The 15,825-nt window shown below is 32.4% G+C and overlaps 1 protein-coding gene across 1 annotated transcript in view; it reads left to right on the top strand.

Annotated features, from left to right (window-relative positions):
- Nucleotides 1-15,825, top strand: part of LOC131962695 (kalirin-like) — a 55,336-nt gene that overhangs the window by 31,465 nt on the left and 8,046 nt on the right. Inside the window, exons 38-51 of the mRNA XM_059327692.1 lie at nucleotides 2,980-3,141; nucleotides 4,512-4,722; nucleotides 10,152-10,202; nucleotides 10,281-10,384; nucleotides 11,197-11,328; nucleotides 11,692-11,802; nucleotides 12,449-12,519; nucleotides 13,282-13,348; nucleotides 13,436-13,539; nucleotides 13,653-13,722; nucleotides 14,618-14,704; nucleotides 15,115-15,207; nucleotides 15,336-15,386; nucleotides 15,566-15,643. Coding sequence (XP_059183675.1) covers nucleotides 2,980-3,141; nucleotides 4,512-4,722; nucleotides 10,152-10,202; nucleotides 10,281-10,384; nucleotides 11,197-11,328; nucleotides 11,692-11,802; nucleotides 12,449-12,519; nucleotides 13,282-13,348; nucleotides 13,436-13,539; nucleotides 13,653-13,722; nucleotides 14,618-14,704; nucleotides 15,115-15,207; nucleotides 15,336-15,386; nucleotides 15,566-15,643 — 1,392 coding nt within the window. The remainder of the gene's footprint in view (nucleotides 1-2,979; nucleotides 3,142-4,511; nucleotides 4,723-10,151; nucleotides 10,203-10,280; nucleotides 10,385-11,196; nucleotides 11,329-11,691; nucleotides 11,803-12,448; nucleotides 12,520-13,281; nucleotides 13,349-13,435; nucleotides 13,540-13,652; nucleotides 13,723-14,617; nucleotides 14,705-15,114; nucleotides 15,208-15,335; nucleotides 15,387-15,565; nucleotides 15,644-15,825) is intronic.

Below are 15,825 nucleotides of genomic sequence, written 5' to 3'. Positions count from 1 at the left end.
CAGATTCTTTAGTAGAAACTTGCTCATGTCTTCTCTGCTCTCCTCACAAGGTACGTTTAATTTGTTTACCTGTTAATGACGCTGAGGGCAGGGTGACCTCTGACCCCGGGCAGGAACTGAAACTACACATGTACTTGAGATGGATTGACAGACCGTGGGAATTATCTGGGCAAAAACAACATCCTTATGGGGAGACTTTGCTTGTATTTTTTAGTGGTTGTGGGGACTAGTTGATTGTATTTTTTGTAGTTTATGGGGACTTTTTGCATGTTTTTATGTGGTGTATTGGGAACATGTTGCTGATTTTATGGGGAGAGGGGTTTTATGAGGACATTTTATTAATATTTTATTAGTTTATTGGGATATTTGGCTTGTATTTTTGGTGGTTTATTGGGGACATGTTGCTTCTATTTTTCTCATGTTTCTAAAAAGCAGCAGAAGTAAAATTGGTGCAGAAAAATGACCTTTTGTGATTAATTATTATACATTGTATTATAATATTCACCTATATTAATTTTTTAAGTGCAGGTTTGTCTGAAACCTGAACTGTTAACTTCAAACTTGATGTTTTAAAGTCTCGGACCATTCTTTAATATAAAGGTACTCCTGAATTTTCAACAAAACCTGATCTTTTATCAGATGTGATAATAAAGTTCTTAAAGTTTTTGGCTTAAGTAGCTTGAAAATTCTTGAATTTTACTCTTATAAAGCTCTATGAACACTGTAGTCTATAATAAAAATAATAATAATAATAATATATAGGTTCTGCAAGTACATTTTTTAAAGCAACGACACTGTAAAAAACAAAAGAAAGTAAAAAAAAAACACAAACAAGTTCTTGAATGTTGAATCATAGCGAATTCGATGTAAAAATAGAAAAAAGAAACAACATATTGGTGCATGTAAAATTAAGGAAACTTTTTTTTCTCTATAAAATTACTTTTTTTGCCAGACTTTTTACTTAAAGGTAATTTAGCTTACAATCAGAATCAGAAATACTTGACTAATCCCAGAGGGAGAAATTGCTTTTTGTTACAGTTGCTACTGCGTAAGAATACTTATACTTACTGAAGTGAAGTAGAAGTATAAAGTTGTATAAATTGGAAGTATTCAAGCGTAGTAGAGGTACTTTCCACCACATGTGTTTGTATTGTCGACATGTTTCAGCTCACATCTGTGTTCGATTTGGATCGGGAACACCCCATTATTCCCACAAGACACTCTGAGAGGGTGTGTGTGTGTGTGTGTGTGTGTGTGTGTGTGTGTGTGTGTGAAAGAGAGAGAAGTGGAGCACATGGGCTCCAGCTGGTGTAGAAAATACACACGCACACAAACACACACACATGGAGTCACACAGCCAATCAGAGCTCAGTGCGCCCTGCTGTGATTGGACGGTACAGAACATATTTCATGATGATGTATGACGGTTTCATGGTTTAGATTTTTCTCATCGGTCATGTCTTGTCTATTTAGTCATCCTGAAACGAAAAACGGATTTTCTGTTTTCTTTAAATATTCGAAACAAACGGCAGGAAAATGGAAAATGGTAATGTGAGGACACAAGTTTTGCACTTTTATTCTCATATTTATTATATGCATTTTTTTTGTGCTAATTTTCCTCATTGTGTCCTCATTTGGCACCGTAGTATATAAAATTTATATAAAATCTATAAGTCCTGCAGCTCTATGGAATCAGCACAATTATGGCTAGAAGTGGAAACAACTGATAAAAGAAGTGTGGGCAAAGGATAAAAACGTTTTTAACCCTTGTGTACTCCTCCCGGCAACTCATGACCAACACATTGATATATCATTTTCATATATTTTTCATTATTATTGGTCAATTTTAGTCAAATATACAAAATTAGACCTCATTTCAAGAGAAAAAAATAATAAAACCTGAATATTTTTTTCAATAGTTATGGGTGCTATAAATATTTATAAAACACGTAAAAATGTATGAAGAAAGTAGAAATTTATGTTATCTATAAAGGATGCAGAGGGGCACATATACTGAAAATTTCAAGCAATTCTATGAAAGTTAACCTTTATTAATCGTATGATGAAAATGATATGGGGTCAAAAAGGAGCCCAGTACAACAAACTAATGTCCCCACAAATAATAAATATAACAAACCTATGTCCCCACAAGTAACAAATATAACAAACTGGACAAACTGGATGGATGAATGGATGGATGGATGGATGAGAGATAGATAGATGGATAGTAAATACTGAGGCCTTCATTGTTTGGCGTTCAGAGCCTGTATGGCACAAGACCAAACTAAATGTCCCCACAAATAATATAACTAAATATATCCAAGTAATAAACATAACAAACTTATGTCCCCACAAGTAATAAATATGACAAACTTATGTCCCCAAAAGTGATAAATATAATAAACTAATGTCCCCACAAGTAACAAATATAACAAACTAATGTCCCCACTAGTAATGAATATAACAAACTAATGTCCCCACAAGTAACAAATGTAACAAACTAATGTTCCCACAAGTTATACATATAACAAACCTATGTCCCCACAAGTTACAAATATAACAAACTAATGTCCCCACATTTCAAGCAATTCTATGAAAGTTAACCTTTATTAATGGTATGTTGAAAATCATTTGGGGTCAAAAGGAGCCCAGGACCACAGGAGGGTTAAAAAGTTGAATTTCTTTGATAATCCATTTAAAAAAAAAAAAAAAAAGTAATAAAAATTGCCCAGTGTTACCAATATTTTACAAAAATATTTACAAAACATATATACTTTTAAATAATAATTTAAAAAGATCTACATGCTCTACACATGGCTTTAAGGGGTTCAGATGGTTTAATAAGGCTGTGCATCTTTCCTCTAGTAGTTTTATTGTGAACAGCCAGCCAGCTGCAGCAGTGGTGAGGTCACTGCAGCACACACCCCTCTGGACGCAGCTCACACTCTGTCTAACCTGTCTGTCTGTCTGTCTGTCCAGCTGTCCGGAGGTTGTGAGCTAGTGGTGGTGTTGTTGGACTTCTCGGCCGGAGGAGCAGGAGAGCTGAGCGTGCGCTGTGGGCAGACCGTGGAGCTGGTGGAGCGCTCAGCAGAACGACCAGGCTGGTGTCTGGCCAGGACCACGGATCAGACGCCCCAGCAGGTAATAAACCAAGACCCATACCCATAAGAAATACATATCATACACTTAATATATCCATATATATTAAATATAGATAGCTGGATGGATGGATGAGAGATAGATAGATGGATAGTAAATACTGAGGTCTTCATCGTTTGACGTTCAGAGCCTGTATGGCACAAGACCAAACTAAATGTCCCCACAAATAATATAACTAAATATATCCAAGTAATAAACATAACAAACTTAATATATCTAGAAATAGTGAATATAGCAAATTAATATTCCAACAAGTAATAAATATAACAAACTAATGTTCCCACAAGTAATAAATAAAACAAACCTATGTCCCCACATATTATAAAATAACCTATGTCCCCACAAGTAACAAAAATAACAAACTAATGTCCCCAAAAGTAACAAATATAACAAACAAATGTCCCCACAAGTAACAACTGTAACATACTAATGTCCCCACAAGTCATGAGTATAACAAACAAATGTCCCCAAAAGTGATGAATATAACAAACTAATGTCCCCACAAGTAATAAATATAAGAAACTAAATATACCAACAAGTAATAAATATAACAAACTAATGTCCCCACAAGTAACAAATATAACAAACTAATGTCCCCACAAGTAACAACTGTAACAAACTAATGTCCCCACAAGTCATGAGTATAACAAACAAATGTCCCCAAAAGTGATGAATATAACAAATTAATGTCCCCACAAGTAATAAATATAACAAACTAATGTCCCCACAAGTATTAAATATAACAAACCTATGTCCCCACAAGTAACAAATATAACAAACTCATGTCCCCAAAAGTGATATTTATAACCAACTAATGTCCCCACAATTTATAAATAAACTATATATATATATATATATATATATAGTATATAATATATATAATATAACAAACTAATGTCCCAAAAGTGATATTTATAACAAACTAATGTCCCTACAAGTTATAAATATAACAAACTAAACATACCAACAAGTAATAAATATAACAAACTAATGTCCCCACAAGAAATAAATATAACAAACTTATGGCCCCACAAGTTATAAATATAACAAACCTATGTCCCCAAAAGTGATATTTATAACAAACTAATGTCCCCACAAGCAATAAATATAACTAACCTATGTCCCAACAAGTAACAAATATAACAATCTAATGTCCCCACAAGTAACAAATATAACAAACTAATGTCCCCACAAGTAATAAACATAACAAACCAAATATACCCTGAAATAGTAAATAAAATAAAATAATGAATATAAAATAAAAGTGAATGTGCCCACACGCAACAAAGTCAAACTTCATGTCCAGATGTTGTGTTTTTACCAAACGTCCCCGTTGTGTTCCTTGTGTGCAGGAGGGCTTGCTGCCGATGAGCGCCCTCTGCCTGTCACACTCCCACAGTGCAGCTGACATGGAGGGGCTCCTCCCGCCCTCAACCACCTCCTCCAGCACCTCCTCATGCACCACCACCTCCTCCTCCTGTAACTCCTCCTCCACCACCACCACCACAACCTCCTCGTCCTCCAGCGCCTCCAATGCCTCCTCTAACGTCAGCGCCGGGCGGGGTGAGTACACGGTCACCATCAGGCTGACCCTCTCTGGTTTCGGAGTTTCTTTACGTCTCATGTCACTTCCTGTTTAAACAGAGGGAACTTTAAACATCCTCAGCCCGCCCCCCCGTGCTCTCCACAGGTCCCACATCCTGTCTGTCCCTCTCTGTGCACACTAAATATTTAAATCCCTGTTTGTAAAGTTGTAAACACAGATGCAGGTCCTTGTTCTGCAGCGGAGCATAAAAAATGAAACACGTTTTGTTTGTTTGTTGGGATCTGCCGCTTCATATTAACATCATGACTTTGGGTTTTAAAGAGACAGTCCACATGAACCATTTAAAGAGGCTCTTATCTTCGAGCGTCTGTCCAATGCTGCAGCCCTGGGAATAGAAATATTCTAAGGAGTGTAAAAAAGTTGGAAACATTATTATTTACATAATATCATTACAACATTATTCATAACAACATTATTATTTACATAATATCATTACAACATTATTCATAACAACATTATTATTTACATATTATCATGACAACATTATTATTTACATATTATCATTACAACATTATTCATAACAACATTATTATTTACATATTATCATGACAACATTATTATTTACATATTATCATTACAACATTATTCATAACAACATTATTATTTACATATTATCATTACAACATTATTGTTTACATATTATCATGACAACATTATTATTTACATATCATCATTACAACATTACTCATTACAACATTATTATTTACATATAATCACTACAACATTATTATTTACATATTATCATGACAACATTATTATTTGCATATTATCATTGTAACATTATTATTTACATGTTATCATTACATTATTATTTACATGTTATCATTACATTATTATTTACATGTTATCATTATTTACATATTATCATGACAACATTATTATTTACATATTATCATGACAACATGATTCATTACAACATTATTATTTACATATTATCGTTACAACATTATTCATAAAAACATTATTATTTACATATTACCACTACAACATTATTCATAACATTATTATTTACATATTATCATTACAACATTATTGTTTACAACATTATTATTTACATACTATCATTACAACATTATTATTTACATGTTATCATTACATTATTATTTACATGTTATCATTATTTACATATTATCATGACAACATTATTATTTACATATTATCATTGTAACATTTTTATTTACATGTTATAATTACAATATTATTATTTACATGTTATCATTATTTACATATTATTATTACATTATTATATACATATTAGCATTGTAACATTATAATTTACATGTTATCATTATTTACATATTATCATTACACCATTATTGTTTACATATTACAACATTATTATTATATTGTCATTACAACATTATTATTTACATATTACAACATTATTATTTACATATTATCATGACAACATTATTATTTACATATTATCATGACAACATTATTATTTACATATTATCATTACAACATTATTATTTACATATTGTCATTACAACTTGATGGGTGAGAAAATGCAAAGCTGGAATGAAAACGGATCTTTTCTGGGTGGATTTTGCAGCAATATGTCTCTTCAAAGGTAATCAAGGTAATCAACATATCACTTTCTTCAAAGAATATGAAACATTATCATACACTATGCCCTTTATCAGGTAGTCATTCATTCAAGCCAAAAAAAATTGGCTTCCGCGCATAAAAAGTACCTGGATCTTTAAAAACATATCTGGATGTTTATAGGAAAACAACAACAACCCAGAAATACCTGGATATTATTTTAAAAAATACCCAAATATTAAAAAAAAAATCAGAATAAAATTTTATTTTCTATTAGCATGGGTATACCCATACTGCCTTGCTCGCTCAAATTTAATTTCGAACCTCCATCCAGTCTGGCAACCAGGGAGGTTTCTTAGCCCTGTTTTAGGGATCCAATCACAGAGCGGGGAGGGACGGCAAGACGATGACGCGTACTACTCGGCACTTGGAAGCTTGCAGTTTTCTTACGGATCCAACATGGCTGCTGCAGACGCGAAACTCTCTTTAGCTGTAGATGGTGTTTTAAATAGTTTAGAGCGAAAGTTGAAAAGCGAAAGGTCTCTCGGCGGCTCCACTGTCCCCCGGCTCGTAGCCAGATCACCGGTAGCGGGGCTATTAGCTAATCACCGGCAGTACCGTAACGCCGGTGATCTCGCAACGAGCCGGGGGACAGCGGAGCCCCCAGAAACCCGCAGCAGCTTGTTTATTGCCCATAAAAGTGGATGTGTGTGGCTGAATGACATGAGGGGGAATAAAGCGTGAAAATAAATAATCTTGCAGAAAGCGAGAACTGGAGAAGCAATGCAGCAAGCAACACTCTCTCACAGACATACACACAACAAACATCAATTTCTGTTGCTCTACATACGTCATCTGGTATAACTGATAAGATTGGCTAAGAGCTACCTACAGACGCTTTTGATAGACATTCTAAGCGCCCAATAAACGGCTCCGGAGGATCGTAAACCACGCCTCCTCTACAGAGAAATGATTGTATTTTTCATTTGTTTTATTTTTAAATTTGGCTTGTTTATTAATTTGTTTGTTTTTTATCATATGTGTTTCAGCTTTAAGTTATGACTCACAATCCTTAATTTGTTTATACAAAGTCACAATTTTAATCTTAAATGCTTTTGAATTTTGATTTTAATTTCTTTTTAATGTTTTTTTTTATATATGTTAGATTTTTCCGTTTAAATTATTTTGGCAAGTTTCTTTCATTTTTTAAAAGTATATTTTATTTTAGTCACACTAATGAAATGTATACATTTAGGTCAGGCTTGATTCCACTTTATATTTATATTTATTTACATTAAAGCAATATAGCATCACAAAAAATCCACAAGATTAAAGATTGAAGTGTTTTTGTTTTAAATGTGTGATGTCACACAGACAGACAGACAGTCCAGAGGTGAGACACTTTCAGTTAAACATTGACCTGAAGGAGGTTCAGACTCAACAGGAATCTGCAGCTTAACATCCTCACAGCGTGTGTGTGTATGTGTGTGTGTGTGTGTGTGTGTGTGTGTGTGTGTGTGTGTGTGTGTGTGTGTGTGTGGTGACCTGCTGTGTCTTGTTCCCGGTCAGAAAGCAACGGGAAGCTGCAGTTTAAAAATAAAGCATTTGTTTTGTTCTCCTGTTTATTTTCATTTATTTAGTTTCATTTCTACTTCATGGTTTATTGTTGTTTCACGTTCATTTATTTATTTTATTTATTCATTTACTTCATATGGTTCATTTGAATGACATATATCTTTGCTGTGAAAGTTAATTAATACATTTATTATCATTTTTTACTTTATTTTTTATTCTGTTGCATTTGTAAAAGTCGCACAGACGTAATATGAATTAGACAAATCAGAAATTAGAAATTGATCCAAAAATATATATATTTTCATAGAGGTCAGCTTTTCTTCTTGTTGTGTTATTTCGACACCATTAGTTATTTTATTCACATGTATTCTTTATTTTATATATATATATATATATATATATATATATATATATATATATATATATATATTCATTTATTTATTTGTTATTCAATACATATACAAATGTTATACATAATATTATGATATTTTTATACATTTTGTAATCTTTTTAGATTTATAATTTCATAAAAAAACAATTTCTACATTTATTAAATTTTAATGTATCATATCTTATATTCATATTTATTTCAGTAATATAATAATTATATTTATTATATTATTATTAGAGTTATTATATTATTTTGTTTATTTTTGTTATTTTATTTATATATATAGTCATTTTTTATTATATTCACCGTTAAATAATTTATTTATTTATATTAATTGATTGAATTGTATTATATGTTACTGGTGACCTCTTTAAATGTAATGGAAGTAATTTAATAGTGTTATAATCATTTTTTATTGTTTTTATTGAAGACAAATTCTCTCAGCATGTTGAACACACCCCTGTCAACATCTAGCCCCGCCCCCTAGAAGGTAGCTCCGCCCCTGCATACTTGTGACTGTAGTGTCATTTGGCGCTGTGCAGCAAGAGGAGCACCTCGCTGCCACTTCATTTCACTTTATCTTTAAACATTTGTTTTTTCTCTGAATGGACTGATGCCTCAGCATGCGGCGGGGCAGGGGTGCATGCTGGGATTGCTCTGCCGTGTGGGGATGGATAGTGGGAGAGGGAGAAGACGAGCGAGGTGGGTTTCAAGAGGAAAACATGAGTGTGTGCTGGTTAATGAGTGACAGAACAAGGTGACTGTGCCTGTGTGTGTGTGTGTGTGTGTGTGTGTGTGTGTGTGTGTGTGTGTGTGTGATTGTCTCTCGACCAACACAGAAACACACTGAGTGAGTTAAATGTTGCAGGAATGTTGTGTTTTTACCAGATGAACAGGACATGCAGGTTTTATTTAAAAGCTGAACACACCCCGCTCAGTGTGTGTGTGTGTGTATTCAGTCTGCAGGAGGTCAAACATGGAAGTGTGGACAGGAAGTGTGTGTGTCACATGAGTCACTCTCTGTCTGCCTCTTCTTTAATGATTTACATTCAAACAAAAATATTAATTAATGTCTTCCTTCTTTTTTTTAACAGAATTACAGATACAATTATCATTTTTTTTAAAAGTATACATAAAATATGGTTATTGATTATTATTATTATTGAACCAAAGCTGACCACTATGAAAATTTTTTTTTTTTACCAATTGATTTTTATTTTATTTTAATACATTTTTGTCTTTTGCTTTCTTTTTTGTTTTGTTGTTATTTTTATTACTGGATCATACCTAAAATAATTCATTTTTGAAACATGAATAGACAAAATAACGGATAAGTTTGGACCAATTATATTTTTTGTTTATATTTGACCACATCAAATAAATTATTTTTCAAAGATTTAATAAAATGTACTGTTTTGTTTTTTTCTTTTACTTTTACATTTTCCGTATTACCTTTTTTAGAAATTCACCTATTTCCTCTCCTTCATATTATTATTGTTATCATTATTATTTTTTTGCATTTATTTTCATACATATAGTCTAAGGTAACCACCTGCTCTTGAAAGAAGACTACATGCAAATCTTGTAAGCGTCAAAAAAAATAAAAATCTTAAAATAAATATTATAATTATAATTACGTATATTATGTATTATATTAATAAAGTATATTTTCTTTGATGGAAAAATAATGATCACATTTTTTTCTGTTCCTTTATTCTGAGATATTAATTTATTCCTGGCTTTCTGGAATATGAATTCAGTTTTTAATACTTAAAAACATGCATAAATATTTTCTCTGTTATAAGTTCGGATTTAAATGAACCTCTTTATTTTTTGAATGTTTATGAATCGGTTGTGTTTGTGTCTCAGCAGACTCCGCTCTTTATGGCTCTGAAGGTTCGGCTCTCCAGACGACCGGACAAAGTGAGACAATAATCCTCATGCAATGTACCGACCGTGCTGCTGGTCAGTGAACTCATCATCTTGTCTTCTGTCTCTCAGGTGCCACCTCCCCCACCGTGTACGGAGTGGGCGGGGCTCCGGGCGGCGCCGTTAGCTCCCCAGGGCCCAAACGCAGCGGCTCCGGAACTGGAAACACCCTGAAGGTAAAAAGAGCTTAAAAACAGTTATGGAACGCATCAACCACATTTACCAGTTTGTTTTCTTTTTATTTCAGCATGTGTATTGATTTGATTATCAACTTGCATTTCATTGGTCAGAATGTTCTATTTAAATATTCAATTAATTAAGTATAGTGATACTTTTTAAAAAAACTATATGAGATTATATCCAGTTTTTGTTCAATCCTAGTAGTCCTAGTGTAAGTACCACTTTTTTATTCATATATATATATATATATATATATATATATATATATATATATTTAGGGGTGTTGCCCCTAATTTGAATATCAGCCGTCCTGAGAGGACTTTTGACGGGACTTTTTTTGTCCCTGTAGAAGAGCAGGGCCGTTTTTCTCCCCTGAAAAAAGCCTGGTTGTTGATTTTTGACATTTGAAAAAGCTAATTTTTCTAATTGCTAATAGGCTAACAGTTAGCTCTGTAGCAGTACAGTGTATGTGCTGCTGCTGCAGGAGGTGTTCACTTAGCGATCTCTGTTTGTTTACAACAAGCACCAGTGCACAGTTAGTGATGCCGGTTAATTCACCATCACTATGTTTATGATCAGCGGAGACGCTGTGCATAATTAGCCATGCTGCTTTGTTTATGATCAGCTGCTGACGTTGTGCACAGTTAGCGACGGCGGCCACAGTTGCGTCGCGTATATTATCGCAGATCATGGTCGAAACATTTTTTTTTTCTGCATGTTTATTTAATTAATTTTTTGAAATTGTATTTTGTTAAAAATATTCTTAATGTTATTTTTAAATCGATGATATTTGAATTGTTTGCTGCAGCGTTGGTTGACCAGTCCGGTACGGAGGCTCAGTCAGGGAAAGGCTGACGGACAGAAGAAACCACCAATCAGAACCAGGAGGCGGGACAACAGGCCAGAGCAGACCACGCCCCTCACCGGCAACGCACAGGCGGTAAATAAGCACACACTAAACTAATTATGGTGCACATTGATGTATTGATATAAATTAGATTTTTTTTTTTTTAAATGAATGATTTAATTTTATTTTAATATTGTCATTATTACTATATTTATTCTGATTTTAATAGCAAAATTAGGTTTGAAAATGCTTTTTTTTAATTCAATAACATACTTATATATTTTATTATTTAAAAAGTATTAATTATAAACTAGTATCATCATTATATTTTTTCTATTTTCAATAGTGTATTAAATATTTTTTACATATTTAATAGATAGGAGTCATTTGATTTGTTCATTGAATGTGAAAATGTTTTTTTTTTTTTAATTCAATGCAAAAATAATTGTGCAGAAGGCGAGGAAGGAAGAGGCGGGGCAGAGTGGTGGGGAGGAGGAGCCAGAGGAGGAAAGCCACACCCCTTTACCTCCTCCCATGCAGATCATCAAAGACCCAAACAACCCCGAGGTGAGCGGCCATGTTTTTGTTCTTCATTAAATATCATCTGTTCATGTTTGAAGGTTTCACTGAAGTAAATTCAATGTAGTTTTGTGTATGGTTGTTTTTTATTTTATTACTCTTCCTACTAATTTTGATTCAGTGTATTTGAGCTGCCAAAATAAAAAAATAAAAAACATATTAATAACTCAATAAGAAAAATGTAATAACCGTGTTATGATGAATAACGATAAATAAATGAATATGCCACTAATTGTATGAAAAACAATGGGATTTAACTGTAATACTTTTGTGATTTTAAAGAAATTAATCAATTTATTGATTAATTAATTAATAAGAGGGTAAAATATGAAAGTAAATTAAAAAAAGAGTAATTCCCGCAAAAAAAGCCAAAAAATACGATTTTATGTCTTACATAAACATATAAAATAATATTTCATATTATATTGGTAGACTACATGGCATATTTATCATATCATTTAGTTATTTTTAAATTTAATCAGCAAAGATTATTTTCAATATAGTACTTTGACTTGTTCGATGGTCAGTGAATGAAAGTTCCAGTTTCCAGACTATATATTTTTTCATAATTCCTATAAAATACTAGGATTGAACTTCCTGCTAACTGTTGAATCCTTTTACTCCTTTTTTTCAGGCTCTGGATTCAGATCAGGGCTCCAACGAGTCGGACACCGAGCAGAGAAATAAAGCCCTGAGAGGACGCATGTAAGACATATATTCATTTTTAAGTATTAAAAAAAGTGTAATATGTATTGATATTTAAAAAATCGTTGTTACTTTTTATATTAATTATATTTGAATATTTGATAAATACTTTTTTTGTTATTACTTTTTGTGAGGTCCAATGTCAGGGAATGTTCTGTTCTGTTAAAAATGAAAAACAAAATTAAATGTACTAAAAATAATACAATAATTATAATTAAACATTAACAAATTACCATTAAACAAATACACACAGAATAAAGAAATATGTTTAACTGTGTTTATCTGTGCAGGTATTATTATTATTTATTTGAAGTTTATTGTTATTTATTGATTGTTATATATATGTTATACTATTTCTCAACTCTTTTTGTAGGGCCCTGTAGGTTGTCAACAAATATTCTGTTCTGTTAAAGATTAATGATGAAAATAAAAATAAAATATATAATGATGGAAAAAAAATATATATATATATATATGAATGTATGAATGAGAGAAAAATTATTTCATAAAATCAGTGTGTTTACAGGTTGATTATTCTTTTTAAGTATTATTATTTATATTTATAAATAATTGTTTTTTTATACTATATATATAAATTCTTGATTAATACTTTTGTTTTAGTTGACTTTTAGTTGCTGTGAGTCAGGGAGTGTTCTGTTCTGTTAAAAATGAAAAAATGAAATAATAAAAAGTTCCAAAATATTATTATTAGTAGTAATAATAATAATAATTTCATGAACGTGTGTGTGTGTGTGTGGGCAGGTTTGTGGTGAACGAGATGATCCAATCAGAGAAGGACTACGTGAAGGATCTGGGTGTGATCGTTGAGGTGAGTTATATTTGCATGAATGTTGAGTTGAAATATAACTATATAGAATTAAATATAATAAAAACAAACTGTGTGTGTGTGTCTCAGGGCTTCATGTCCCGACTCGAGGTCCGAGGGATCCCGGAGGACATGAGAGGAAAAGACAAGATCGTCTTCGGAAACATCCAGCAGATCTACGACTGGCACCGCGAGTGCGTCACACTCGCACATTAATAATGATAATAAACACACATTAATACGCGCACACACACACACACACACACACACACTCTCTCTCTGAAACTCACTGTGTGTTTTATTTCAGTTTCTTCCTGGTGGAGTTGGACCGATGTGTCCAGAATCACGATCTGCTGCCCGACCTCTTCATCAGACATGTGAGGGTTTTTTCTTCAGATGCCTAATTGACCTTTGTATTTATTTTTTGTGTATTTATTTATTTTTGCATTTATTTTTTTATCTATTAAACTATATATATATTTTAATTTTGCATTTATATTTTATTTATTTTTATTATTATTATTAATTTATTCAGCTTAAATGTATCTAGAAACGTTTTCAATGTTGCATTTTTATTAATATTTCAAATCTAAAATGTAAATTATGTATTGTTTGTAACTTTTCACTTTTTAAAATTTATTTATTTAGCTTGAATCTATGCTATAATTGCATAGATAATATGCTATAATTTTTTATATATTTTATAATTTATTTATTCATCAAATAATTTAGTAATATTAAGTCATATTAAAAATAAATATAGGCCTTCATAAATTAAAAAAAAAATCTGTGAATTTATTTTGGTATTTTTATTATTTGCATTTCCCTTATTTATTTCCCCAAACTTATGTATTGCTTTGTTTTTTCATTTTTTATCTCTTCTTCGTTCAAATTCTATCATGAGGTCAACTTTTCATGTATTAGTTAATCGATTTACCCAGATTTAATAATATTAAACAAAAATGTAGACATAAGTTAATTAATTAATCAAATATGATAAATAAATTGATATATATTTTCAGATATTTCATGTTTTTAACCTTTGTATTCATTCTTCAATGTATTTGCTTTACTATTTGATTTTCTTCTTATTTTATTTATATATTTTTTTAATTCATTTTATATAAATGTATTTATTTCAAGTGAAGTAGGAGGTTCACACGACGGTTATTGATCAGTTAATCAATTGATCAGTGACTGACTGTGTGTGTGTGTGTGTGCGTGTGTGTGTGTGTGTGTGTGTGTGTGTGTGTGTGTGCTTGCGTGCTGCAGGAGCGCCGCCTCCACATGTACGTGGTTTATTGTCAGAACAAGCCGAGGTCGGAGTTCATCGTCATCGAGTATGAGACCTTCTTTGAGGTAACCCATCACTTCCTGTGACATCACATCTGTTTTTGAAAATACTTTCGTTTCATTAAAGTGTCTCGTGTCAATGGGGGTATCAGTTTTATGTGTTTTGAATTGTGGTAAATAAGGCTGCAACTGATGATTATTTTGATTGTGGTTTAGTTGTCTTCTTTAGTTCTGCTGCCTCCAATTGTCTGAAAAACGCAGATGCAGATGTAAACAAATAGAAATATGAAGGACCAAGAATAGAATCATGAGGAACCCGAGAAGCTATTATTGTGTGGTTTGGTTTGTTATAATTATCAATCAGGTGTTTTCTCCGTAAAATACCACAAAATAGTGAAATATGCCCATTTTAATATCACAGCACTCAAAGATATGTCTGTCTGTCTGGTCTGTCTGGTCTGTCTGTCTGTCTGCAGGAGATCCAACATGAGATCAGTTGCAGGATGTCCATCAGCGATTATCTGATCAAACCCATCCAGAGAATCACCAAATACCAGCTGCTGTTAAAGGTATTTACTGAGTTTCTGTCTACACTGCTGCTTGCACAAACATTAACCTTATTTATTATTTATTTATAACATGTTTTATTGTTGTTTTGATGAGATGATAAAGTTTTTTTAATTTTTCTGTTTCCAAGGATTTTCTCAAATACACGTCCAAAGCAGGACTCGACTGTGAGGAGATCGAGGTGAGTCCCAATTGCTGTGTATTTTTTATTTTATTTTTCAGTTTACACTGCAAAGAATTCTACATTATTGAAAAATTGAAGCCCAGCCCAGTTGGATGAAGAGATGTTGTCCAGTGTTTCATGGTGATGATGGTGTTAAATGATTTATAACCACAACTCTAAAAACAACCCGTGTGCAGAAAGCAGTGGAGCTGATGTCACTGGTGCCGAAGCGTTGCAACGACATGATGAACCTGGGACGTCTACAGGGATACGAGGTACACCTGTCAGTCTACCTGTCTGTATGTGGTCCACCAAAGAGGACAGTAAAACAAAACTTGATGTATGTTAGATTTCAATACTCCGCTGCTAAATGTTGAAGCTTAATCTCAACAAATATTAAAGCACTACAACATTTGAATTAATCATACCGTTTATGGCATACACTCAGACTTTCTGA

This window comes from Centropristis striata, chromosome 24 (assembly GCF_030273125.1).
Source record: "Centropristis striata isolate RG_2023a ecotype Rhode Island chromosome 24, C.striata_1.0, whole genome shotgun sequence".
NCBI classification, from domain to species: domain Eukaryota; kingdom Metazoa; phylum Chordata; class Actinopteri; order Perciformes; family Serranidae; genus Centropristis; species Centropristis striata.
The sequence above is the reverse complement of the archived record's forward strand: the minus strand, read 5'-3'. Positions and strand labels throughout refer to the sequence as shown.